Raw genomic sequence first — 26,431 nt, forward strand, 5'->3', positions numbered from 1 at the left:
TTAACTAAAAATCAAAAAAATTACATAATAAAAAAAAATCCGGGCTTCCACACACGAGCCACCGCCCCACTCTACTCCTCACTAATTTATTAAAAAAATACATTAAAAAATGTTAGTATGCCTTGAATCCGTTATAGTTTGCCGCTAGCCGAACGGGGGTCTCGCCGACGGTATGACATGTTTCTGTTTTAGGTCTTAATTTTGTATTGGGCTAGTTGTTGTTGTCCATCGCTAGATGTTGCTCTTGTACAGAAATTTAGAGATAGAGAAAATCGCGTTTATATAGTTTTTCAAAAATTAAAAAAAAAAAAGAATTAAAAAAAAAATTAAAAAAAAAAGAATTTAAAAAAAATTAAAAAAAATTAAAAAATAGCGCTGGCCGATCGGGCCGCCACAATGGCGGCCAGCGCATCGGCTAGCCCACGCCGATTTTTTCGCCGAAATTCGGCTAGCCTACTCCAATGGTTCGGCTAGCCGATCGGCATTGCTTCACGTCAATCGGCTAGCCGGTGGCTAGCCTACCATTGCGGATGCTCTAATATCTTCTCTACTATCATACTTAGTTAATTTATACTCCCTCCGTCCCAGCTAAGATGACACATTGCTTAGCCGGCACGGGGTTTTAAGAATTATTGGTTAAAGTGTTTAATTGGAGAGAGAGAAGGTGGGTGTAAGTATTAAAGTAGAGACATAAAGAAATATGGATATTTTAGTAGGAGCGAGAAAAAGTGGTTGAGTGTATTAATTGGAGAGAGAAAGTTACCAAAAAAAGAAAATGTGTCATCTTAGTTGGGACAAACTAAAAAGGAAAATGTGTCATCTTAAGCGGGACGGAGGGAGTATTAATTAATTAACATTTTCTGATTTTTCTTTTTTCCTATAATATCTTCTCTACTATCATACTTAGTTAATTTATAGTATTAATTAATTAACTAACATTTTTCGATTTTTTTTTGTTTTTTAATTCAAATTATTGATTTTGGTCTAATTTTAAAATTAGTTAGCAATGACTATTGGAAATTTGGAATAACTAAATAAGTGACACTTTACACGTTCAAAATAATATTTTCATAAAGTTAACATAAGATAATAGTACTATTTGAAAACATGTAAATATATAATTTGATTATACCAATTCAGTTCGTTTTAGCCGTCAAATAGAGATAGTGATTATTGGGCTTTTAGCCGTCAAGAACTATCAAAATCAACATTTCCCTTTAATTTTAGCCCATTATAAGTAAGGTACATTACGGCATGGGCAACGTATGCGCGAGATCCGGTAACGCCAAACTTGAACAATCTCTTGGAGCATAAATCACATACTAGTATATAGTTGTGCTTGTGGGAAGGCAAGATTTCTCCTTGCCAATCGTCCAAAATAAAAAGGGCTCTCATTTTCCAATAACTTTATTACCTGCAATACAAAGTTAGAAATCGATAGGGAGTTGACTCGAGGTCGAACTACAATCTTTAAATTCGTGTTTTCTCACAAAAGTATACGATTCACGGCTCTTATGAACTCTCGAAATAATTCATCTTCTCAAACAATTATTTTTTCAAAAGACTATCTCGAAAACGTCCATTTTCCACTCACCATCTCTTCAATAAAATTGTATCCATTTTCGTATTGAAAACATGAACAATCATGAGAACAAGTTTTTGAGGCTCGTCTTCCAAGTCAATTATCGATTCAGAACTTTGTTTGACCTCCATTCCCCATCTTCACTTAATACTCCTCTCGAAAATCTAGAAATTTCTCCCCAAATTTATGTATAATTAAATTTGATATTTGAAATTTAATAAAAATTATGGATATTTTTTGAAATGCAAATAACATGACAAAACTACAAATTCTGTAATAATAAAAGTAAATTATCAGTAAAATAATTTCATTTTAATAGTACTGTATTCGTAATGCAAATTGTAACAGTATGAATATGCATAAATTGTAGTAGTACTAATTCGATATGCAGAAATTTGATCCAATTCGATTACCCCAGTCAGAAATCCGCTGTCGGAAATTCATGTGTCAACATTTTCCATATACGAAATCATTATCAAAGGAAAATTGAATTTGCAGGATCACTAATCAACCATGAATTACTTCACGCACAACCAGCAACACCATGATTACGATCCCTCTTCTCAAAACCAACAATCATACGATCAATTCACCAATAATCCTTATTCTTATTCATATCCTTACCCGAACCCTCAATTCGCCACTACCATTCCTCCATATTCATACCAGAATCCCCCCGTACAACCATCCCAGCACCAAGAACAAGAGCCTAATCCACCTGGCGTAACGCCGCCGCCGCCGCCACAGGCTCTCCAGAATTCCTATTATCAGTACAACCCTAATGGCGGCGCCGCTGCTGTTCCGACTGCGGCCTCACAATTGGGGGCGATGGTTCATCAGCCGGTATGATTTGTTTCCCCTTTTCGTTTTGGGGGTTTTGTAATTGCTGTTTAATTTTGAAAAATAAAAAATCTGCGTGCTTTATATGATGGAGAAGTTGATCGAATTGGGATATCCCTAATGTGAATTTGGGGCATCTTTATCCTTTCATTATAAAAACAAATTAATCTGCTTTTTATTGAATACTCTAAGTTTGATACGTTCACTCACAATTGGAATTCTGATGACCTAGTTTTGAAAGTGATTTTGATGTCTAACTATGTCCCAGTCTTTGAGCTTAGTTATATGAATTCGATACGAGCTTGTCTTCTGGCTAATCAAGCGAGGGTGAGTGCTTCCAAGTTGACAGTGTTCTGCTAAGCTGATTATGCTTCGTAACCGTCTTTTCTGCATAACATTAACTTCACTTGGTTGGTTATGCGAGAAACGGTTGATTCATGATAGTTATAATGGGCTGAGTAGAATAGCTTTCGTTAAGCTGGACAAGTTGATAGTTGTGCCTGAGCTTAAAGTAGTGCTACTCAAGCTCATGGCGAACCAAATCACTCATTGTCCGTTGTCAACGTGATACCAGCTTAGACAGCCCGTCGTACACTTCAATTTTCTTTACCTTGGTTCATCTCTCCTGAAGTTGTTTTTGTCATTTGCAGAACAACTAGTTACAAGGGCTGGGAAGATTTCACAATTCAGTAAATGTGTCCTTCGTTCCTTTATATAGTTCTTGTTCCTCTAATGGTCAGGTTGGTCGATGATGTCCTGCTGTTGAGCGCCATTCATTCTATGAGTTTTTTCTTATTCACGATCATGAAAAATTTGAAGGCTTCAACTTTTTTCATGATCTTTTGGAGCACTCAATATCTTTTTATTACGTATCTGCAACATGTTAGATGTTGTCAATTTCTGAAGACATAAATTAGATAACTTGGACTGTGTGGCTGCCACCCTTATACTACTTTTCTTAATTTTCAAACACAAGGTTATGGAAAACTCTTCTTTCCTTCTCCTTTATTTGATTTTGAGATTATAGTTGCTGAACTAATTGCATTCTCAGTTAATACTTTTCCGTCAGTTAATTAATTGCATGTCTCATTATAACCAAAGAAGAAACCTTTAACTGAAAGAGAATAATGTTTTTAACATTTCTTTATACTATCAGTTAGTCTTCCAGGATTCAGCCGTTTCTATGTTTCACTTGAAAATCTGAGTGATATAATTCTACAGATTGTGCAACCCTTGTACGGAAGTGTAGGCTATATGGATGGAATGGTTCCTAGAGGAGATCCCCAAACCCAACCTGATCCAAAACTAAATGTCTCGAGTTATGTATTTGGTGTTGATGGATACGTTGGAGGTCATTCTTTGCCTATGAATGCAACAACACCTTATCAGGACCATTCAGCAACTACTTATGGTGGAATACACTTGCAAGGAGGGCCTTATCAACTTCTGCCACAGCCTTCTGGTGAACCCCATTATGGTCATCGAGCAAACGTATCAGGCCGGACAAATCGTGGTCGTGGACGCGGCAAAGGCTCTGTACAGCGGAAACATGCAGGAGCGGTACAGTCTGGTGCATCAAGTGTTGCTCAAACGCAGCCTTTGCAGGGTTCAGCTCAGTTGGTATCTGTTTCTCCAGCTCCAAAAGTCGTGTCGTGTGAACTCTGCAAGATTGAATGCAATACCCTTGAAGTTCTTCAACAGCACTTGATTGGTAAAAAGCATAAGAAAAAATTGAAAGTCTTTGAAGAATTGCAGAACCTCAACAAAAAGGTGACTAGTGGACAAGCTGATCAGGTGCCTGCTACTGCTATTCAATCGAACTCCGAAGCCGTTTCAATGCCTAACCTGGTTGAGGGGTCTGGCAACCAGCAACCTCAACAAGAAGTTTTACCTTCTCAAGAAAGTAATGAGGAAAGTAAAGCTGCAGGAGAGAAACGCAAGGTAGAAGAGGCGGAACATCCCGAAGAATCAGCCAAAAAGGTTAGGGTGGATGGGCATGAACGCCTAGGACGTGGGCTCAAGCATAAACTAAGGGGTGGTAAGAGCAACAGAATGATGAGGCCTTCTGCTAGGTCGAAAAGTTTGGTTCAACCGCCTAAACCAAAAGAAGTTACACCCTTAGTTTGTGAATTGTGTAATGCGAAGTGTGAATCTCTCGTCGTTTTTCAAAGTCATTTGGCAGGAAAGAAGCACAAATCAAAAGCCAAGCGCTTCATGAGCCAAGTTGAACAAGAACTTCCCCAAGCTCAAGGACCAGCAACGATGCAAGGATTCGGTGCCTACCAGGTTGCATCTGCTCAACCAGAATCCGTCGTAGCAGTCTCCGGAGGAGCTTTATTTCCAGCGACTATTGCTGCAGAAGGAACAGGAAACGTGGGATGTCCGGTAACTGGATCGAGTGTTCTTTATCCCGGTGCAGAAATGGTAGGCGTCGCTGCTGGTTTTGAGCAGGCAGTTTCGTGTGGAACAACCTTATATGGAGGTTCTTCGTCGGAGCAGAATTCGTTATTAGTAACACAGCCCCCTCCCAACTGAGCTCTCATTTCGGAGATTGTGGAAGCAAGATTTTTAGCTTCTGGCATGAATGAGGAGTGCAACTACAGCTGTTGCATCTTTTGCTCTCTGCATATTTTCTTGTGATTGAATTTTGAATTCAAATAACCTAATTAGTTTCAGCATTTTATATTTGGGAACAAAATTGAGACTCTTTTTTTATGGGTTAACTTTATCAAACAATGATACTTTCTGCATAATCCACATGTTTGGTGACAAATGGCTAGTTTGTTTCTTTTGAAGGGGAATTGGTCTCTAACATTAAGAGTTTTGGTAGAATTTTAAATTTTATCATAAACTTAAAGTTTGTTCATAAAAATCTTAAATTTTGATGTTGGTTTAAGATTTTTGTGTATCTCTACTCCTTCTTGACCTCACAGAGACAATGGAGGGAATCTCAATCAAAATCAAAGTTTATGATTCAACCAAAATTTTTCGATACAATGTTATAGCTCGGCCCGTTACATTTTTGAGCAAGACAGTGATTAGGTGAGCTTGAAAATGAAAGTTTCATTTTGATGAAAAATCAGTGGAGTATAATTTAATTAGTAATAATGTATATTAAGTTTTTAATTAATTAAATTTGGTACTACAAGAAATAATAAAAAAAAATTGGCAAAGAAAGCTGCTTAATTACAAAGAAATTAATGAAGATAAATTTATCACGTAGCATCCAGCTATATAAAACTGGCGGAGATTCTACATATGAATGACTCTTGTGAAAAGAATAGACATAATGTGATAAAAATCAGCCGCGAAATTTCCTCGTGCACATGCTTATCAGTTATCACGTTATTTTTTGGATAACAATTGTGTATGAATAAAATAAAATAATCAATTATGATAACTTTACAACTTTCAAAATTAGAATATGAATATTATTTGTATAACACCGTTGAGTGAAATTACCTAAAATGAAAATTAGAGAATATTTTATAATTTTCATTAATTCAAATCCCCCAATTTATTCGGTTTCCAATTTCCACCGTAGTAATTTATGATCGCCGCTTCATTCGGCCAACAACACCCGCCGCACCGGAGAAATTCCCGCCGCCGAATATTCCGATGAGTTCGCGAGAGAAGCTTCTGGACTCTCTCACCGCTCACATCTCTCTCTACCACTCCAAAACCGCTGGAGGCAGCCCCAATTCGAATCCCAGCACCCGGTCAACCGTACTCCGATGGTTCTCCTCGCTGTCGGTGCACCAGCGCCGCGCGCACCTAACAATTCTCGACGTGAACTTCGTTGCGATCCTCATCCAGATGGAGGAGAAGCTCCACTCCAGCGGCTGCGGCCGATTCATCATTCTCCCCGACCTCCCGCAAAATGACGGTTCTGCCCTCCCCACGCTGTGTTACCGGAAATCCGAGGGTTTGCTGTTGCGATCCTCTGACTCCAACGGCGCGGAGCGCGAGATTCACGGCTCGCTGGAGCTGTTCAGCTCGAGGGAGGGCGAGAAGAGTGGGGAAGGGGGTGGATTTGGCTGTCTCGATGCGGTATGTTTGAGTGAGGGTTTGGTGGAGGATGTGAGTAGATTTTTGGATGTTATGGATGAGATTACGCACGGGGAGTTTCTGAGGGGGGGAGAGGAGGGTGAGATGGCGGCTGATTGGTTGGAGCTCGCATGGCTCAAGGCAAAGGGGTATTATAGTTTGGAGGAGTTTGTTGTGAATAGGATGGAGGTGTCGTTGAGGTTGGCGTGGTTGAATAGTAATAGTGGGAAGAAAAGAGGGGCGAAGTTGAAGGAGAGGTTGATTGCTGCTGGTGTTGCAGCGAATGTGTTCTGGCGGAAGAAAGGCTGCGTCGATTGGTGGGAGAAGTTGGATGATTCTGTGAAGAAGAATGTGTACTCTACGTACTTGGGGAAAGCTGCACGCTCAATGGTACTTTGTTATGTGTTTCAGATTATACAAGTTCACTGTTTTGAATATCTGTATTGTTTATGTTATGCGCATTTTGCTTTTATTTGTGTGTTGAAAATCGAAACTGGAAGCAGCATATTGTTCTTTAGGAAATTAAGAATGGTTTACCGGATTGTTTACTATCTATTCTTGAAAGCTTTATCTTCATTTCCGAGCAAATTGATGGATAGGTTCTGATAGTTCCAATTAATGTTTTAGCACGTTTTTCACATTAAATTTATGTCTGATATATCTCCCTATTGTGAACCTCAGACAGCTGATATGGTGAAGGGGAAAGTTAGCTTCTCAGATGATAAAATGTGGTTATATGATGGTAGCAATAAGCACCTACTTAGATGTGATTCTGATTCATTGGGTAAACGAAATATTACAACAAGCAGGAGGATATTTTCAAAAGTTAGATTTAAAGCCAAGCCTGCAGAAGATTCAGGGGATCTCTCTGCACTGTGTCAGATTTTCAATAGTTTGTACATTCTTCAGGTTATTTCTACTTTGTTATCTACAGCTCAGTTTGATGGTTACCAGAAAGAGACACTTTTTTTCAGCTCCTTGGACTGTATAAATAGTATTTCGGACATTATAATTAGGAAATTGCGGGAGTTACTTATGGTTATTTCACTTGATTGCACAAAAATTGAGTTACTCAGAGAGGAAAATACGGATTCGCGAACAAAGAAAGTAAATGAGAAACATGTTTCCAACAATCGTAAGAAGAAAGGGAAGAACCACAATAAAAAGTTGAATCCTGTTCCAAGACCTTCTCAAGATAATTCAAAACCAATAATGCCGGCTAAGGTATGTTTTCTTGTTTTACCTTTACTGATAATCAATTGAAATATGCCGTTTAAGCAAGGAGATCCTTTGCAATGCAAATTCTCACTCCAATATGTCAATGACATTTCAGGGTAGAGTAGCTGGGGAGTTATGTATCAGCCATGAAGATATTAGACAGTTGGACATTTATGACGGTGAAGTTCCAGAAAAGGATCCAGCACATGAGAATCACTTAACAGTGCATCCAATGGTTGTGATTGTTTTCCTTCTTTATATAAGTTGATAGATGATGGATAGTTTTTAACTGGTTGATCATCACCAGGAACCTGTAAAAGGAATAAATAATGGAAAAGTTCAAAATGCTTCCAGAAAGAGTAGGAAAGAAAGAAAAAAGCGTAAAAGCTGTGGCTCCAATGGTCCAGAGGTTGATAATTGTCAATCAAGATCCATTAAAGTTACCTCTGCCCGGGTTAGTTCTCAAGATGGAACTTTAATGTCTGATTGGACTTTTAGAAGTTTAACTTTTGGTCTTACATCTAATGATACTGTGTTCAGATTGACAGGCCTGATGCAAACTCAAGTGTTTCTAGTAGTTTAGGCACAGATATCATTGGCCAACATGTGGAGAGTTGTTATTCTACTAAAACTGATATCCATCTCTGCTTGAGTAACAATCAAAACGTGGGAGTAGTGAATGATGGTGCCACAAGGCCCATAACTAAACCTGGCTCCATGGATGGGAATCTGGATTCTGGTGCTACGACTGTTGAGGCTGTGGTCAAGTGTAATGACAATATGTCCTCAAATGTGATTGACCATGTAAATTATGCAGTGTGTGATTCAGGGAGACAGATGAAAGGTAGTGAACCAGAGGGAAAAACATCTCAGGGAACGGAGCATGAAAGTCTTGGTCTCCTTAGAGTTCGGCCCATAAATTCACCTGCATACACTTCTTATGAGTGGCCAAGTACAGCTCCAATCCATCCTTCAACAAGTGCATATCACCCTCGTGCCGCTGATAGATTGCATCTTGATGTTGATCACAATTTACGGAGTCATTTCCACCATTCGTTTGTACAAACTTTACAATTAAGAAATTCTCCTAACGATGGGGCATATAATGGAATTATGCCTAGACCTCTGCCAATGAGTTTAGATTGGCCCCCCATGGTGCGCGGCGTTAACAGAATAGTCCCATCAAGTACTTGCAATTATGATTCTGATTTCATTTCAAGACGGCAGTCTTCGTTTCGGCAAAGCATTGCAGCTCACAGTGTGCAGTCTGGTGCAGCGACTTCTGAGGATGAAAGGACTGTTTCTAGTGAATTGATGGAATTACCTGATGTCCCAAATCCACTGGAACTGACAGACGAGCATGATAAGAACTGGATGTCTGAGGAAGAGTTAGAGACTCATGCAATTGGACTTGGAGGGATGGATTACAATCAGTACTTTGGTGGTGGTGTGATGTATTGGAACCCGTCTGACCACCCAAGGACCAGTTTCTCTCGCCCCCCTTCTCTCTGTTCAGATGATAGCTCTTGGGCTTGGAGAGAAGCAGATATGAACAAGGATGTTGATGATATGGTTGCTTTCTCCTCCTCTTACAGTGCAAATGGCTTGACCTCTCCATCTGCGGGTTCCTTTTGCTCTCCATTTGATCCTTTGGGACCAGGACCTCTTAATTACGTTATGCCTGGAAGTGAAATTAGCAGCAAGGTTCTTCATTCTTCCTCAACCATGACAGATATTGGTGTAGAAGAGAGTGTATCTGGATCTGCCTCCAATATTTCAGGTGATGGAGATGTAACGACTGTGGACTCACTCCCATACCCTATTTTGAGACCTATAATCATCCCTAGTATGCCGAGGGAAAGGTCAAGATCAGAGTTTAAGCGTAGTTATGATCACAAAAGTCCATGTGTTCCTCAAAACAGACGGGATCAACCTCGGATTAAGAGGCCCCCTTCTCCTGTAGTCCTCTGTGTACCACGTGCTCCCCATCCACCTCCACCTTCCCCTGTTGGTGACTCCAGAAAACATAGGGGATTCCCTACTGTTAGATCTGGTAGCTCAAGCCCAAGGCACTGGGGTGTTAAAGGTTGGTTCCATGATGGAATCAATTTTGAGGAAACTATCATGCCCATGGAAGGGAGTGAAGTAATCTGGCCTTCTTGGAGGAACAAAGGCCTTCCATCCCGTCAGATTACACAGCCTTTAGCAGGAACATTGCTTCAAGACCGACTTATTGCAATTTCCCAGTTAGCCCGTGATCAAGAACACGTAAGTTTGTATTGTAGGCAATGTACTTATTTCTGCTGGCATCGTGGGCTCGTAAATATCTTTCACTTTCTAACTCATCTTGTTTCCTCAGCCAGATGTTACATTTCCTCTGCAACCTCCTGAATTGCAAAACAATTCCCCTCACAAGGCTTCTCTACCACTGGTCCATGATATTCTGCATGATGAAATCAACTCTTTCTGCAAGCAGGTATTTATTGCTGAATCAATGTCAATAACATGTATTGCATGATAGGTTACACTCTGAGATTGGTATTAAACAGTTATTTTTCTTAAATAGTACGATTAGTAATTAATGCTATTGTTTGTGAACTTAGGTTTCTGCAGAGAACTTCATCCGGAAGCCTTATATTAATTGGGCTGTTAAGCGTGTTGCACGATCCCTTCAAGTCTTATGGCCTCGTTCCAGAACAAGCGTTTATGGCTCAAATGCAACTGGTTTATCTCTGCCATCTAGCGATGTGGACCTTGTGGTTGGTCTGCCTCCTGTGAGGAACTTGGTGAGATATGCTCAGAGTTGTTGATTTTTTTCAAAAACAAAATTTAGCCAACAGACTCATTTTCGGTAAATTTTCAGGAACCTATCAAAGAAGCTGGAATTTTAGAGGGACGTAATGGCATCAAAGAAACATGCCTTCAGGTTGGCAGGGGATGACACAAATTCCTGTTTTTACAGACTTAATTGTTTAATAATTTAGCAGTCACATTAGTCAAGAGTGATAACTCCGGTATTTCCAAAAGCTTTCTACAAAAATGTTCAAATCCGAGTCAAATTTGATCTTACCATCAGTGGTTAATGAGTTTAATATTTTAAATTATCTAGTGGCTAGAGTGGTGCATGTGACAAGGATCTTAAATACTGGTTCTTTTGGTGGAAGGTCCTCAAGCGTCTTACCATGATTGACTACTTAAGCATTGATTACTGTATGTGAGAGGAAAACAAAATAATTGGAAGAAACTAATTCAGAATAAGATTCTACACACCCTTTTCTTTTGTAGGTGCATAATACTCCTATCCATTTTTGGCCTTCTGTTATTGGCTGGTTTGTGGGTTGGGGGTGCTTTCGTTGGGCTAGGGTATCAGATTGTTGTATGTTATTTATTGCTAGCATTGTGCTATCTGTAGTTGTCTATCTTTTATGTCGGATAGGAATTAATGAATTAGCACCCATTCCTTCCAAAGATGTTAATAATTGTCAACATATAAATGCAGTTTTCCTTGGTAACTAATGTTATAATATGACAACTTCTGCAATTGCTAACTTTTCTGGTTGCAACTTGCAGCATGCTGCCAGGTATCTTGCAAATCAGGAGTGGGTCAAAAGTGATTCTCTCAAGATTGTGGAAAACACTGCTGTAATGTCTCTAAGATTTTTCCTTTTCTTTTTATTTCCTTCTGTTGAATTATTTACATGTCCTTCATGTCCAATCTCATTTTGTCACTTTTAGATACCTATCATCATGCTTGTGGTGGAAGTTCCTTCTGATCTTTTCTCTACTCCGTCAAATGTACAAACCCCAAAGGAAGAAGCAGTTCAGGTACCTTCTGACAATGACAAACCTATTCAGAATGATGCAGGAAACACGGAGTCTGCTGCTTCTCTTAATTGGAGTAAGATAGGAAATGGCAGTAATGATGAATTCAAATCTGTTCGTCTTGACATTAGTTTCAAGTCGTCTACGCACACTGGACTTCAGACAACTGGACTGGTAATTTTAATAGACATTTGATGCATTATGCGGAAATTCAGTGCATTCTAACCGGATCATGTTTAAAATGGTCCAATTTGTCTAGCACTAGCTTCAACTAGACATGTTTACATATTCCTTAGTCCTAGTTTTAATACATCTTTTGTACAGGTTAAAGATCTTACAGAGCGGTTTCCTGCTGTAACACCTCTTGCTTTGGTGCTAAAACAGTTCCTCGCTGATCGTAGCCTGGATCAATCTTATTCTGGTGGTTTAAGCTCATACTGCCTGGTAGGTTCCTGTTGTGTGAATGTCTAAATGTTTTAGCATGTAATCTTGTGCAACTTTGTCTCTGTTTTTGGCCACTCATGATACTACTCTTTTCGTTTTAAGACCATTAGTGTTACAATGATAACCTTTGGTACCTGTTCATTTTCTTTTTTAGCTTTATTGCGTGTATCCAGATTTTTATTGTGTTTGTTTTATTTCATTGCATCGAAGCTTCTAGTTGAACATGGCTTGCATATGACCTTACCTATGTAGTAGTATCTATCCTTTATTCTTTACTTCACCAAAACTTTTCTTACTTTTTTGAAGTTGCTGATCTTTTCTTGTACTATGCATTTGACAGATATTATTGATCACGCGGTTTTTGCAGCATGAGCATCATCATGGCCGACCAATTAATCAAGTATGACTAATTTCCTTACATATATAGTTTTATCCTTAACTGTAGTAATTACACATAGTTTCATTTCATAAACTATGACAAGCGCATCTCTACCTGTGGATGTATATTTGAAGACCCTGGGTTGGTATTATGACATCCATAATTTGGTATTGCTTAATAGGAAAGTATTTTAGAAAAAATTGTCTAACAAAACGATCTATTCAAATTATAAAGATGAAAATAGAATTGATACATACAATTGCTAAATGATGGGATAAAATTGACAAGTTTCAAAGATATAGATAAAATTGATAAAATCAGTGAAGGTCAGGATAGATAGATTTAAATTTTCCATGCATGTATATCACAAAGCCACTATTTAAATTTTCTGGGTACTAACATTTTTAATTTGTTTTAATACTTAGTTTATCTGAAATAGTAGTATGCCATATGCCGTATGCCGTATGCCTATGGATTTTAATAATGTTCATTTAACATTATTTTTGTAGAATTATGGGAGCCTCTTGATGGATTTTCTATATTTTTTCGGGTAAGTAATATGTTCTTGGAAAACTGTTTTTATGTTTTTTGTTTATTTCGGATGAAGATTTTTATTTCTAGCATGCCGTGCTCCTAAACCTTAACTGAATCCAAACCACCTTGGATCGGGTTGGGTGGGCCAGCTTGCCCAAAATGCAAGGCAGCTGAACATATTAGCCATACTTCAAATACTTTTTTCATCTCATAACATGAAGTAAACAGTAAACTGCAATCAAACTATAAAGGCACAACTTGGCTGAATGGGAAAATGTACGAGAGTTTCTGTGAATTAGCTCCAAACCACCCAACTTTAAAAGAGAGAGAGAGAGAAAGAGAGGCTGGGTGTGGCGGTGGCAGAGAAACTCACTCAAAGAAAAGGAAAGAACGATAAAAATATGAGATGTACTATGTGCGGTGACAGTTCCATGAATGACAATAGTGGGTTGGGGGGGGGTAGAGAGATGTGGTGTGCGATGGCTGACAGACCTGCAAGAATATATTGACAAGGATAGAGGTTGAGAGTGAAAGAGACTGAAAGTTCTGGTCTTTAAGTTTTGATTTGTGATTCTTTTAAAAATTTGAAAAATTATGAAGGGATAAGAAAGTCAATGGACCAACCTACTCAGCCTGTGGCCCAAATGGGTTGTACGGATCCTGAACAAGCCTACATTTTCCTTCTGTTGGTAGGTTGGGTGTGCTGGAAAGCCTATCCCAACTTTGCAGTTCTGGTTTAGATGCCTTTCAACTCATAATCTTATTTCCTATTCTTATCATCTGCATATGTATGATTTTGGATTGTGTGACCTGTTTTGTAGAAATGTCTTTGACCCACGACAAATGCGAATCTCAGTACAAGGAAGTGGAGTTTATTTGAACAGAGAACGTGGATGCAAGTACGAGTCTCTCTCATTTAGTTTATCATTCAGTTCAGATTTTTTATTTGTTTCTTTATTCCCTTTCTATTTTTCATTTTTACCAACTACATTGTTTGTTGCAGCATCGACCCACTTTGCATCGACGATCCTCTGTTTTTGACGAATAATGTTGGCAGAAATTGTTTTCGCATTCATCAGTGTATCAAGGTCTCATGCAAATTCTAAATTGAGAATTAATCTTTATTGGCAATTATGTGATGATATGAAGCTACCTGGTCCTTGATATCTTTTTTATGAACGTGTTGCTTCTAAGTGATAATTTCATCAAATTCTTTTAGTATTAAGTATTAAATAATTAGATATTCTTGATTTTTTCAATTAATGCAGGCATTTGCTGATGCATATGCAATGCTCGAGAATATACTAACATGCCTTGACAATGATGGCATTGATGCCAAGACTACCAGTAAATTGCTTCCAAAGTTGATTCCCAGCATCGGTCATTTGGTAGGCACCTAGTATATGCAAGGGGATTATACCATTCCAAGGTAATTTTACGAGCATCCACATACCTTCAGTCTTTGTGCATCTTACACCCCTACTTCTAGTATTGCTTACAAAATCATCAGAAACTTGATCAAGGAAGGAAAAAAGAAGCTAAGTTTGTACTCGTTCATATGGTTACTCTGGCATTATTCTAGATTTTGTGAACTCTTCTTTGCATTAATTGAAGTTCAAGCCTTTGGAAAATTGGATCTCAGAAGAAAGATAAGAAAGTAGAAAGAAGCTGAAATCTGAAGCTGACAATAATGGAAACAAACTTATTTCAGAAAATGATTAAGACATAGAAAAAGGTCATCTCCATCACCAGGATTTATATCCTTTTCATGAAATTCAATGTATATGCCACTTCATATTGACCTAATGATCCATTTTGCGATAAATTTTCTGATTCATGATTATCAGGCTTGAGAATGCACCTTGCTTTAGAGCATTGTGCTGATTAAGGGTGCAAATGATTTATTTGCCCCTTGGCTTGCTCGTCTCTGTGTGGGCTTGCTTGAAGAGCAACAAATTTTTCAGACGTCCTCTATACCTTTTTAAGAGCTTTCACGATCATTTTGCCTAATCATTGTTATTGATATTGCAGCATCATCAAATTGGCCTAGTGAACAACTCATGCTGGTGCCCATGCACGTGCCCGTGCTGGCTCTGCACCGGTTGTCTCACAAACATCGAGTATGCCTTGTGATCATGGTGTAGGAAACAATCGGTTTGAGCACGCCACATTGGTGTGCATTTGGAGATGATGTATGCATCTAAATCCGGCTCTTCCATATTTTCACCTAACTCTCGAGTTGCTCCCCCCTCCGTGTTAAGAGGCCTTTGCAACTGTGCTCGAAGAAGAAGAGCATGATGAGTATTGGCATTTCGCTACAAGTCTTGTATGGGGATTGGGGTTGACACGCTTGAACGTTACAAGATTGGGAATCGTACCATCTCCCTGTGAAAATGGCTATCGACTTTGGAGTGGAATGTCAAGAGATACTGTTGTTGGAAGATTGCTGAAATCTGCATGGTGATTTGGTCTTGTTGAGGTAAATTGCTCATATTTGATTTTGTTTGTAAAATTGTAATCATCTTTTAATAAATCTACGAAATACATATTATTTCATTTCATTTTAATAGTGTCGACCAAAAACAAATGTTGAGATTTGTTGCCCTCAAGAGCTCTTATCAATCTATAGTAGAGAGGAATATCAACTTTTGCTCAATATTCTTTTTACTTTATTTGTGGTATCAGTTTTTGTGAGTATCAATTTCAAGTGCTTCTTTTGAGGAAATCACCATCCTGTGTAATTTTTTTTTGTTCACGTTACCACTTAAGAGAGGAAAGGGAAGAAATTAAAACAGAGATTTTGTAATATGTTACACAAGGATATTTTATTGAATTGAGTGTATAACAAACGAATACACTCCTATAGTCCTATTCTAGCAACTTGTATAGTGTGAATTCATCATAGTTAATTTAAATCATGATTAATAAATTAATTGTAAAATATGAATTCTAGTTGAATTTTATTATGGTGGATGTTAATTACGGTTGAATTTACATGTGGATGGGCACCGAATTCTTTGCCATATTTTCCGATGGATACAATATGTCAAGATCACATTTTAATGTCGTGGTTGATAAGGTGATATCAATAGTAGAAGTTGCACTAAATAAGCATAAAAATTTCTATGTCAAATTAGGATATGCGCCCCTAAATCTGGAAAATAAAATTGGCCCAAAATTATTCAACAGAATATGCTGAGAATTCTATTGCTTCAAGCCTCACTTTTATACTTACCAATTTTCATCACGCCAAGCATATGCCATTTAATATCCTCTCTTTTTTCACGAATAAAAATCCCCTAACCCCCCTCTTGCACTTCATCACAATTTTCACACACACACTTCTTACATCATTTTTTTACTTCTTGTTCTTGGGGAAAAATAAAAAATATTTTTGCATCATTTACATATATGAAGTTTGGTAAGAGATTGAAGCAACAAATGGATCAAAGTTTGGGAGAGTGGCGTGACAAGTTTTTGTCATATAAAGAATTGAAGAAAATGGTGAATTTGATATCATCAAAAGGAGCATTGGAGTATGATGCCCAATTTATGAACCTTCTTGATCATGAGATCGACAAATTTAATGCTTTTTTCATAGAGCAAGAAGAGGACTTCATCATTCGGCATAAGGTTTTCCCATATTTTTGTTTTTTTTTTAATGTGTATTTGCAACAACAATTTTTCATGTTTGTCATATCTTTTATTAATGATTTTGTTAATACAAGAATTAATTTTAGTGATGATTTGGTGCAGGAATTACAAGAGAGAATTTCCCAAGTGATACATAAATGGGGACCTCAACCTTCACACATGGAATATAAAGAGGAGATGACTAATATTAGAAAACAAATTGTCAATTTTCATGGGGAAATGGTCCTCTTAATCAATTATAGCAACATTAACTATACCGGTAATTTTTCTCCGTTCTTTTTTATTTCATTTTTCGTTCAATTATAAATTTATATTTTCATTTGAAAAGGTTTGATTTATATCTGGTCTTACTGAGACTGTGAAGGAATGTTGAGTCACGTCGTCAGAATTGGCGAAGGAATGTCGAGCCACATTGTCAGATCTGACAATGTGGCCCATGAGTTCATCGTCAGATTCCAACGGAAAATAAATTAAATCTTACTTATTGTTTTGTGTTAATAATAATAGGGTTAGGTAAGATCTTGAAGAAGTATGAAAAGAGAACGGGTGGAGTTTTACGAGTTCACTTTATAGAGAGAGTGTGGGAACAACCATTCTTCACCACCGATCTAATTTCAAAGCTTGTCAAAGACTGTGAAACCACCATAGAAATGTTGCCACCGTCCACGGCCACCGGAATATTCCACGAGGAGGAGGCACCTAAAGCTATTTTTCGTAACTCGGTGGCGGCGCTACTCAGCATGCAGGAAATGAGAAGAGGGAGCTCAACTTACAGCCAATTCTCACTCCCACCATTAAATCTGCCTGATTTTGAACTCATTCAGTCCTTGCAACTTATTTCCCCTATACAAATCCATCATGTATAAATCACTATACATTAAATTTGGATTTTCTTTCTTTAATAGCTTATGAGTAGATTGACATCTTTAGAGCTCTAGTTTGATTGTTTTTATGAATTATGAAGTGTCTGAAGTATTATGCAAATTTTCAATCAATATACATCACTTACTTGAAATCAATTCTTTAAAAGATGCTTCCGACTTCCGAATTATAAACTACTTAAAGAATATTCCCTTGTCCCTAGATAATTGGGATTGAGATACTTCTTTCCGATAATTATTATGGAATTGTTGTTACTATAAATAAGAGAGAAAATTAAATAGATAAATAATAAGATAGTTATATTAAATACATTGACTTGCATATCATTCCTATAAATACATTGACTTGCTTTAAAAAGTCCAAAAAAAAATGTATACACACAAAAAATGCAATATGTGATTTATTTAATTTTTTTAGTAGGAGTACGTATCATTGGATACATGATTTGTAAATAATTTGGGATGTGTAAAAGCCCTACCACTAAAAATTTTTAATCATATTTATCTTTTAAGGAAAAAAAATGGAAACGCAATTATTTGCATTGTAACTTTTTGAAATATAATTAGTATAATTTAGGATGAAAAATAAAATGTTTATAAGTTGAGAACAAATATCATAATCTTTTACTTTGTTTTTACGATACTTGCATTTGTATCTTCTAATTTTAGTTGAGACATTAAGAATATGGATATTTTTTTAAAGCGTAATTAGTAGTATAGTTAAAAGTTTAAAAACACAAATTCGTGTCCTTAATTGTACTAAAAAATATTTTAGCCTTATTTTTTAGTATTCCCTCCGTCTCAATAAATATGCAATATTTGGGTTTCGGCACAGAATTTTATGCAGTGTTGTTTGTGAGTTAATGAAGAGAGAAGAAAAATGTAGTGATAGTGTTGTTTCCATTCTAAAAAATGTTTCATTTTTATTGGGACAACCTAAAAAAGAAAACGTTTCATTTATAATGAAATAGAGAGGGTAGTTAACATGGGTTGAGGTCATTTTAGTCCCAAAGAAATGAAAAAGTGAAATATCTTAAATGAAAATACATAGTCCAATAATTTTCCATCAATTTTTTCCAAAAACAAAAATGTGCGGCAAGCAAAAGCTAACGAGAAATTTTAGTAAACGTGAGGTAAATACGTGGGATGGGGGAGAATGGGAACTCTTTCTGTTTTCTAAAAATAGAAATTTTTTATTTTTAGTCTGTTTTCTGAATATGATAAATTCTTTATTTTAGAAAACGAATCTCACAAATTACTAACACGAATTTTATTATTATTTTTTTTATTTCTCTTTTACTTTATCTTTCTCTTTTATTTTTATTAATTTTTACATTAAAATTCATGTTATTTCTGATCGAAATTTTTATTTTTAGAAATTAGCAGTGAGATAATTTCAGAGTGACTATAAGGATATAATGAGGGTAGTTAGTAGTAACCACTAATTGCCACCTCTAAAGTCAGGTCAAAAAGTAGACCATAAATCTTTTGGCTAGACTTTGAAGAGTTATCATCGTCATATACCGAAGATAAAAAGAAAAAAAGTTTATGATGATAGCATACACATTTGCCACATTATTAGTCCAAATAAGTAGCTATACTTTAATGAAGAATGGCCTAAATTTCTTGGAAAGTACTAGTGTACTACTACAACAAGTTGGCCGCCAAATTAATTGAGACGATCGCATGTTTTTAATTTAGTGTTTCAAAAGTTTATTTTAAAATGTTCCCTTCAAAGAATGATATTTTAAAATACATATACTGACTAATCATTAAATATATTATTGACCAATCATTAAATAAATATGTATTCTCGACACAGATGATCCATTAAAGTCCACCACTTACTTAGTACAGAATTTAACTATATAATTATCCTCAAATTAAATTATATAGTACCATTTGGTAAGATTACTACAAAGAATGTACTAAGTCATTATATTTAACAGTTAATTAATTACAATATAATCATGTATTACTACTTAAAATCAGGTGTTGTATTCATAAAACAAGAAAAATGAAGTCTAAATTTTTTTAGTATATTAGTAATTAAGAAAAGTTTAAAAAGTGCAAGCTCTTGTATAATAAAGAAAAGTCTATTTATAAATCCCACCGCTCCAATTTAATTTATATAAGTTGCAACTAAATCGATTTCTGTTATAGTCCCTAACATCAACAACCCCAAACTAATGCTATAGTATTATCGCATTAACAATTAAAAAGTGTGATTTCTATCTCTAACTATTTATATCAAACTCAAGTCTATTTTTTCGTCACACCAAATTCTAATTTAATCCAATCATATGCATCAAAGTATATCATTTTTAAGTACACGTCTCACAATTTATTTTGAAGTAACACCATATTTGATGTCTCACAATTTTTTTGAAATAACACCATATTTGACGTTGTTAGATCATCTTCAACCATTTACACCAAACTCAAACCTATTTTTAAGTATACGTCACACTAAAAAGTAGTTTTACTTCAACCATTTACACCAAATTCAAAATTTACACCATTTTTGAATTTTTGTCTCACAAAATTTTTACAGTAACACCATATTTAGTGTTGTTTCACAAAAAACACCAAAAATGAGTTTGAGTTTGGTGTATGGTTGTAGAAAATTTATACACCAAAACTCATTTATGGAGTATGATTGGAGATGGTCTTACATAGAAATATATATACAAAATTGGGTTTGAGCTTAGTGTATGGTTAGAGAAGTTTACACTAAAACTCAATTTTAATTTATGGTTGGAAGTATATATAGATATACTCCACTTACATTTTTTTTAATCGAATCAAATCATCACAGCATCAAAGTTATGTCAAATTATTGAATAAAGCAGAAAGACCAAGTCAATTGTTATGGAGTAATATTTTTTTTTTTACCAAAAATGGTTATTTACCAAGAAAATTTTAAAAAGGGAGTATTCTCCAAAAACAGTCATTAAAAAAGATGTTTCACCGGGTGACATTATTCTTATTGACCACTTTAACTAGTCATCATAATTCGTAAGGTATATGTGGGGCTATTACCATAGTCACATACTTTTAGAAACTGAAATATATTATTCCATCTAAATAAAATCCTATCTATTTTTTTTTTAAAATAGAATTAATTCAATTAAGTGCGTATAGGTAGCATTGGCTTTGAGTGATAATGGTGGCATATTCTTTTGCCTTTATATTCACCTTTTTGGTGAAAGGAATCAGCCAATCATGTACAAAGAGCATTTTACTGTTCGTGATATTTGTATATGATTAAGATGTTAATTAATTGCGTTAACATGAATTTGAACTATTCTTATCTAATTATCGGACTATTTAATTACAAATAATCCGAATTGTTATTTTATGTGCTAGAATTTCTTATTCCTACTCTACACTTTTGAATTTGGGCTAACATGTCGTGTTAATATATCAAGCTTGAATGTTTATAATTATTTAAAAAAATATTTTTCTTGATACACCCATGGCCATAAGTTTGCATTTTCCAAATAATTATATCGTTTTTAATTTTTTTTTCATCTTAACATATAAATCAACTACTCCATTAAATAAGTGGTCCAAATTCAATTGTGTTAGTGCAATTAACATATCCTTTATACCTGCAATTATCATGAAACATAAAATACCCTTTGTAGACGATTGGCTGATTCCTTTTACCAAAGAAATTGAGTATAAAGGCAAAAGAATATGCCACCATCGAGTAAAAAACAAAAATGTAAAATGAGAAGTTTTGAGTTTCCAAAATATTGAATCGAAATACATGTTCAAATATACTTGAAAAAAGAGTTTATCATACTCTTAGGATCAACAGTTTCATACACACAATAAAATAATAAAATTACTTTGAAAACTAAATAATGAGAACTCATTCATTTTAGATCAATCATATAAACTCAGATTATATGTTGCAAGCTATCTAGTTTAGGATCATTCGAGTTAAAAATTATTTTGAGTTATAAATTTCCAGCTTTATTATATAGACGAAATGCACACATCTGTTAATCTTGTAAACAATAGTAGTACTTTTATCAGTTGTAACTTAATTATACGGGCTTAATTCTTTCCTCGTTTACTCTACTTTAGAAATTAATATTGCTTATATTTTGAAAATATAGTATTCCATCTGTCCCAACTAAATTGAGTCAAAACTTTTGGGCACGGAGATTAAGAAATTGTGTTGAAAAATAAGATTAGAAATAAAGTAGGAAAAATAAAGAGAGTAAAATAAGTGATGAATTAAAGTGAAAGTGATTGAATATTTTATTTTTTATTAAAAAAAGAAGAAGAAATGACTCAATTTAGTAGGAACATTTCAAAAAAGTACAACTTGGACCGAGGAAGTACTATACTGTCCATGTAGTATGGAATGTGAAAAGATACTAGAGTAGTATTTCTGATTTACAATAACAAATATTCTTCGGAATCCAATTAAATAAAGAGAGCAAAAAATACAAAGAAAAGCATAAAAAAGAAAGCATATCCACAAATAAAAACAAAAATATGTATTTATTTTAGTGTCTTATTCATCAGTGATTGCAACGTAAAATTAAACTGAATGATTTTTACGTAATATTTTATGCTACTACTATTGTTCTATTCATTGTTTTCATTAAAAGACTCATTAGTTCAATTCAGAATTGAACATCAACATCTGACATTTAAGAAAACTAGCTTTAACTCTTTCCTCAATCCCCACCATGGTTTTACCGTAATAAAGCACATTAACTTAGCTTAAACGTATTGATAGATAAATAAATGAATGAATACAAAATAAAGGTGTAAATTCACATTTAATTAACACAAAAATTGACTTATAAGTATAACTTTTTCCTACTCCATCTCCTCATTTATTGCTGCATTACTACCTAACAACACATTGATACGAATTCATAAATTTCACAATGCCCACAAACCACTTCACCAAAAAAATTGACATTTAGCAAGTTAAAAACGTTCACTAAATAACAATAGTGAGCACACGTTTACTCGCTAGTCGCTAATATATCACTTAGAAAATTTCACGAGCACATAAATTATAGCGGTAAAATACATCATATAGATGCTACTAGATTCGCGAGAAACACATGGAATTGGCAAGTACGCGAAGTTTTTCAAAATTTAAGAAAGTAGGAAATTTTATTTATTACTACCTCTGTCCCTGAAAATTTGATACATATTACCATTTCAGTCCATCCCTGAAAATTTGATACACTTCACTTTTACCATTTTTGGTAGTGGACCCCATATTCCACTAACTCATTCCTACTCACATTTTATTACAAAACTAATACTTTAAAAGTAGGACTCACATCCCACCAACTTTTTCAACTCACTTTCCATTACATTTCTTAAAATCCGTGTCGGGTCAAAGTGTAGCAAATTTCGGGGGACGGAGGTAGTAACACTCCGAACAAACATAAACCAACCTTTCATTCTTTTCTTTGTATGTTGATTTCATTTTCCATTTCTGAACTAAGCAAACGCTATCCTAGATTGTAGGGGCATTATATATACCCTTTTATAACTGAAGGGTCTAAGTGGAATTAACCTTAAATTATTCATTTTTAATACTGTCTGCACTTTCCACGTTTGCGTATTTTATGTTTCTCTCTCCTCTCTCTCCCTCTCTCTCTCTCTAACTGGAAGAAATCCAGCACAAAATTTCCTAAAACTTTCCAAAACCTAAGATCTCTCTATCCTACCTCACCTCACTTAACTAAAATCGCCGTGAAACGGTGATTGGATTCAATCTCGCTGCCGCCAGCCGGAATTTTTAACACCATCAATTATCCGGCGGACAGCAGCGATCAGCTAAGAGATGAGTGACAGCGAGCTACTTCAAATTGAACCCCTTGAGCTTCAATTCCCATGTAAGTGACATGCCTCTTGCATTTCTGCTTCAAATTTAGTGAGCCAGAAGGTTTTTTTTTGTTGAATTGAGTTCTAGAAGATTCTGTGGTTTAGGCAAAATAATGATGAGTCTGCTTTAATTTCGTGATTATGATGTTTTTGAGTTAATATACTTTGCATTTGTGGTGTGTGATAGTCGAATTGAAGAAGCAGATCTCCTGTTCGATGATTTTGACGAACAAGTCTGAGAATCATGTTGCATTCAAGGTAGCTGTTTTGTGCCGTTAATAGCATTCATTTGGTTTTAGGATTGCGTTTCACTTCATGATTTATTCGTTTTGTGAATTCTGGAGAAAGCATTATTATTTGAAATGTTCATGTTAATAGCATTCATGTGGTTTCGGCTTCTGTATTCAGGTGAAGACGACGAATCCGAAGAAGTACTGTGTGAGGCCAAACACTGGAGTCGTGATGCCAAACTCCAGTTGTGATGTTACAGGTCTCCCCTTCCATCCCACCACTCTCCCTCGCCAAATGTTTGTGCATGCGCCTACGAATAGATTTTACGATACAAATAAGGCTTATGCAAATTTAGTTACTTTTTAATTGGGGAAATGTTTTAAGAGGATATTTTGGTATTGCATACTACTAATAGTGAGTCTGGAATTCTTTCGTCATTCATTCAGTTACCATGCAAGCCCAAAAGGAGGCTCCACCGGATATGCAATGCAGGGATAAGTTTCTCCTTCAGAGTGCAGTTGTGAACTCTTGGATAGCTTCAAAGGATATTACTCCAGAAATGGTAATTTTATGATTCTTGCTGCAGCATGCAGTATATGTTGCAAAACAAAGATTGTAATCATATTTATGTGATCTGTATTTAGTTCAACAAAGACTCCGGGAACCAAGTAGAGGAATATAAATTGAGAGTAGCCTATGTTCCACCCCCTCAACCCCCTTCACCTGTTCGAGAGGGCTCGGAGGAAGGCTCCTCGCCTAAGGCATCAGTGTCAGAGAATGGGACTGTAAATCAGGCTTCTGATTTGAACAAGGTAACTTTGGATGATGTGGCATACTTTTTCTATCTAAGAATATATTTAAGATTAACGATTTAGTAATCTCTCATCCTCTTTATGACTTTGCAGATGTCAAAAGGACTCCCTGAAACAAATGGAATCACATCAGAGGTTATATTATTCATTTTCTGTTCCCCTGAATTTCTTGTCACTAGTTATGTAAATTTTGGGTTCCTGGTTCTTGTTTAGTTGGACATTCTGTTTTCCTGTGATCTTCCTGTTATTAGCAATTAAGGAATTTGCTGAATTTCATTTAGAAGATATCTTTCCCTACCAAAAGACAATAGTAAAGTCATAAAGATATTCAGTTTGCTGATTATTGGTCTTTGGCTTGTTTCTAGGTCAATGCCCTTATTTCAAAGTTAAGAGAAGAAAAACAATCTGCTATTCAGCAAAATAACAGTCTTCGACAAGAACTGGTAAGCTTTGAATGTCTGATTTCTAAGAGTTTTTTTGTAGGTCAGCTATGAAAGACTTAGTATGATTTGTTTATGTACTTCGGACTACTGGGGATGAACGCCATGAAAATGCAGAAGCATGTTTAAATCATTAAACTGTGGCAATCTGGACTTGTGCATTATTAGGTCATCATGATCCAATTGATCTCTGCTGAAGTTAATTATTTTTAAATAAACTTGACATATACTTTTGATCACATGAGTTTGATTTGGCAAACCTGAAGGTTAGAACCAATAATCTACTGATGGAGAATGCCAAGCACTATTTACTTTACTTACCAATATCATCAAGAAGTCTCTGCCATTAATCTAATCAAATTAACAGAAATATCTATCTGATCCTGAGAGTCACGGAATGTGTGAACCCTCGACTCTAACATTTTATACGAGGAGATGAAATTTTTGTTGGCTGAAAATGGATTGAATGAAATCTAGCTTCTTTCAGTTATATGCTTTCTAGTAGTATAAAATTGGCTTACATATAGTTGCTGTAGATGTCTGATGTATAGCCAAACAGTGTTTCTTTAGGTAAAAGGTAGGATTTGAGGAAAGTGGGCTTCAAATCATCCTTTTATTTGTCATTATTTACATACACAAACCCGATATGACTTGAAACCCCAGCCTATTTGTTAAAGCCTAAAGGGAAAACATTTTACCAACTGAGTTGTGTTTTATCATCTATTTGTCATATTTTTATTTGTTAAGTTTCAAGTTCAGCATGACATTACACTCTAATTGAGATTTAGCAGAACTGTAAGCCTATTTTTCATGATGTTCCTAGGATCCGGATTGGGAAGATTAGGTTTTCCTATTATACTTCACATCGGATATTAAATTCTGCCTTGAATCAATTTAGTTGTTCATTTGCTTATGTCACGCAGGAGCTCGTGAGACGTCAAGGTCAAAGCAGTACCGCTGGTGTCCCCATCATGTTTGTCATCATTGGTGGCTTGATTGGGATCGTGTTGGGATATCTTTTGAATGGGATCCTGATATCTTTTGTAGATAACACAAACACCTGATGTGTTGCTTCATTCGGATTTCCGAATCAGTTGCCTGCATGTTCAAATTATTGGACATTGAAGGGAATGTCAAGTAGGAGCTTAATATTTTTGGTTAGTTGTTTGCTTGACTGTAGAAGCATGGATGCCTTGATGGGTTTGGTTGGTTTTCAATAATTGCTCAAAGTGCATTTGTTGTGTGACTAGCTTTAGCCTTTTTTCAAGGATACTATATTATTTTTCACATATATACAACTTTGTTTAGTACTTTAGGGTTTGCTTGTTCTTCTTGATTGATCAATGGTTAGTTAGTTCAATATCAAGACTTTGCTAGAGAAGATTAACTATGTTTCATTACATGTTGAGACCAACCTCTACTAACCTAAGAAAAACTCAATTTTAAACATATGCCAAATTATACATATTCAAGATTCAAGATTCGTGGCTAGCTGAATTGAGCAAGATTATTTATCTTGAGCTAAGTTTATGGAAAACTATGAAAAACTATACAAATATTTCCGGTCGATGGAGAAAATGGAAAAGCCTCAACTGCAAAAATTAATAGTACTAACATGTAATGTATTTACATAGTAACTGAATAAAAAAGAGAAGTAGAATACACATTCGTTA

General features: G+C 35.7%; 4 protein-coding genes across 8 annotated transcripts; all 4 read left to right on the top strand.

Annotated features, from left to right (window-relative positions):
• Positions 1 to 1,988: 1,988 nt before the first annotated feature.
• Positions 1,989 to 5,175, top strand: LOC125208540. Its single transcript, XM_048108212.1, has 2 exons — positions 1,989 to 2,425; positions 3,644 to 5,175. The coding sequence occupies exons 1-2, from the start codon at positions 2,096 to 2,098 to the stop codon at positions 4,955 to 4,957; spliced, it is 1,644 nt and encodes a 547-aa protein (XP_047964169.1). The 5' UTR covers positions 1,989 to 2,095; the 3' UTR covers positions 4,958 to 5,175.
• Positions 5,176 to 5,911: 736 nt separating this feature from the next.
• On the top strand, positions 5,912 to 15,522 carry LOC125214944. 5 transcript variants are annotated; one of them, XM_048116206.1, is made up of 18 exons: positions 5,920 to 6,859; positions 7,151 to 7,378; positions 7,538 to 7,693; positions 7,803 to 7,922; positions 7,995 to 8,141; positions 8,228 to 9,955; positions 10,047 to 10,163; positions 10,291 to 10,473; positions 10,551 to 10,613; positions 11,258 to 11,329; positions 11,423 to 11,683; positions 11,834 to 11,953; positions 12,294 to 12,353; positions 12,842 to 12,882; positions 13,688 to 13,765; positions 13,870 to 13,954; positions 14,135 to 14,295; positions 14,898 to 15,522. In XM_048116206.1, the coding sequence occupies exons 1-17, from the start codon at positions 6,041 to 6,043 to the stop codon at positions 14,264 to 14,266; spliced, it is 4,410 nt and encodes a 1,469-aa protein (XP_047972163.1). In that variant the 5' UTR covers positions 5,920 to 6,040; the 3' UTR covers positions 14,267 to 14,295; positions 14,898 to 15,522. The 5 variants fall into 5 exon arrangements, 4 of the variants coding, with proteins under 4 accessions (XP_047972154.1, XP_047972163.1, XP_047972143.1 ...); XM_048116197.1 differs by having other exon boundaries at positions 5,919 to 6,859; positions 7,151 to 7,693; positions 11,543 to 11,683; XM_048116186.1 differs by having other exon boundaries at positions 7,151 to 7,693.
• Positions 15,523 to 16,164: 642 nt separating this feature from the next.
• Positions 16,165 to 17,422, top strand: LOC125202592 (SPX domain-containing protein 3-like). Its single transcript, XM_048101025.1, has 3 exons — positions 16,165 to 16,499; positions 16,623 to 16,779; positions 17,028 to 17,422. The coding sequence occupies exons 1-3, from the start codon at positions 16,278 to 16,280 to the stop codon at positions 17,384 to 17,386; spliced, it is 738 nt and encodes a 245-aa protein (XP_047956982.1). The 5' UTR covers positions 16,165 to 16,277; the 3' UTR covers positions 17,387 to 17,422.
• Positions 17,423 to 23,006: 5,584 nt separating this feature from the next.
• LOC125202718 (vesicle-associated protein 1-1-like) lies at positions 23,007 to 26,068 on the top strand. The gene is made up of 8 exons (XM_048101165.1): positions 23,007 to 23,286; positions 23,463 to 23,533; positions 23,684 to 23,765; positions 23,953 to 24,068; positions 24,151 to 24,318; positions 24,412 to 24,453; positions 24,684 to 24,761; positions 25,682 to 26,068. The coding sequence occupies exons 1-8, from the start codon at positions 23,235 to 23,237 to the stop codon at positions 25,820 to 25,822; spliced, it is 750 nt and encodes a 249-aa protein (XP_047957122.1). The 5' UTR covers positions 23,007 to 23,234; the 3' UTR covers positions 25,823 to 26,068.
• Positions 26,069 to 26,431: the final 363 nt, after the last annotated feature.

This window comes from Salvia hispanica, chromosome 1 (assembly GCF_023119035.1).
Source record: "Salvia hispanica cultivar TCC Black 2014 chromosome 1, UniMelb_Shisp_WGS_1.0, whole genome shotgun sequence".
NCBI lineage: Eukaryota > Viridiplantae > Streptophyta > Magnoliopsida > Lamiales > Lamiaceae > Salvia > Salvia hispanica.

Bases quoted from the DNA above. Each gene is read 5' to 3' on its own strand.
- LOC125214944 (XM_048116186.1), top strand. From the start codon at position 6,041: ATGAGTTCGCGAGAGAAGCTTCTGGACTCTCTCACCGCTCACATCTCT. The intron at 9,956-10,046 runs GTAAGTTTGTAT...TTGTTTCCTCAG, and splicing joins TAGCCCGTGATCAAGAACAC to CCAGATGTTACATTTCCTCT. The intron at 10,474-10,550 runs GTGAGATATGCT...GTAAATTTTCAG, and splicing joins TGCCTCCTGTGAGGAACTTG to GAACCTATCAAAGAAGCTGG.
- LOC125208540 (XM_048108212.1), top strand. From the start codon at position 2,096: ATGAATTACTTCACGCACAACCAGCAACACCATGATTACGATCCCTCT. The intron at 2,426-3,643 runs GTATGATTTGTT...ATAATTCTACAG, and splicing joins GGGCGATGGTTCATCAGCCG to ATTGTGCAACCCTTGTACGG.
- LOC125202718 (XM_048101165.1), top strand. From the start codon at position 23,235: ATGAGTGACAGCGAGCTACTTCAAATTGAACCCCTTGAGCTTCAATTC. The intron at 24,069-24,150 runs GTAATTTTATGA...ATCTGTATTTAG, and splicing joins AGGATATTACTCCAGAAATG to TTCAACAAAGACTCCGGGAA. The intron at 24,454-24,683 runs GTTATATTATTC...GCTTGTTTCTAG, and splicing joins CAAATGGAATCACATCAGAG to GTCAATGCCCTTATTTCAAA.
- LOC125202592 (XM_048101025.1), top strand. From the start codon at position 16,278: ATGAAGTTTGGTAAGAGATTGAAGCAACAAATGGATCAAAGTTTGGGA. The intron at 16,500-16,622 runs GTTTTCCCATAT...GATTTGGTGCAG, and splicing joins ACTTCATCATTCGGCATAAG to GAATTACAAGAGAGAATTTC. The intron at 16,780-17,027 runs GTAATTTTTCTC...TAATAATAATAG, and splicing joins TAGCAACATTAACTATACCG to GGTTAGGTAAGATCTTGAAG.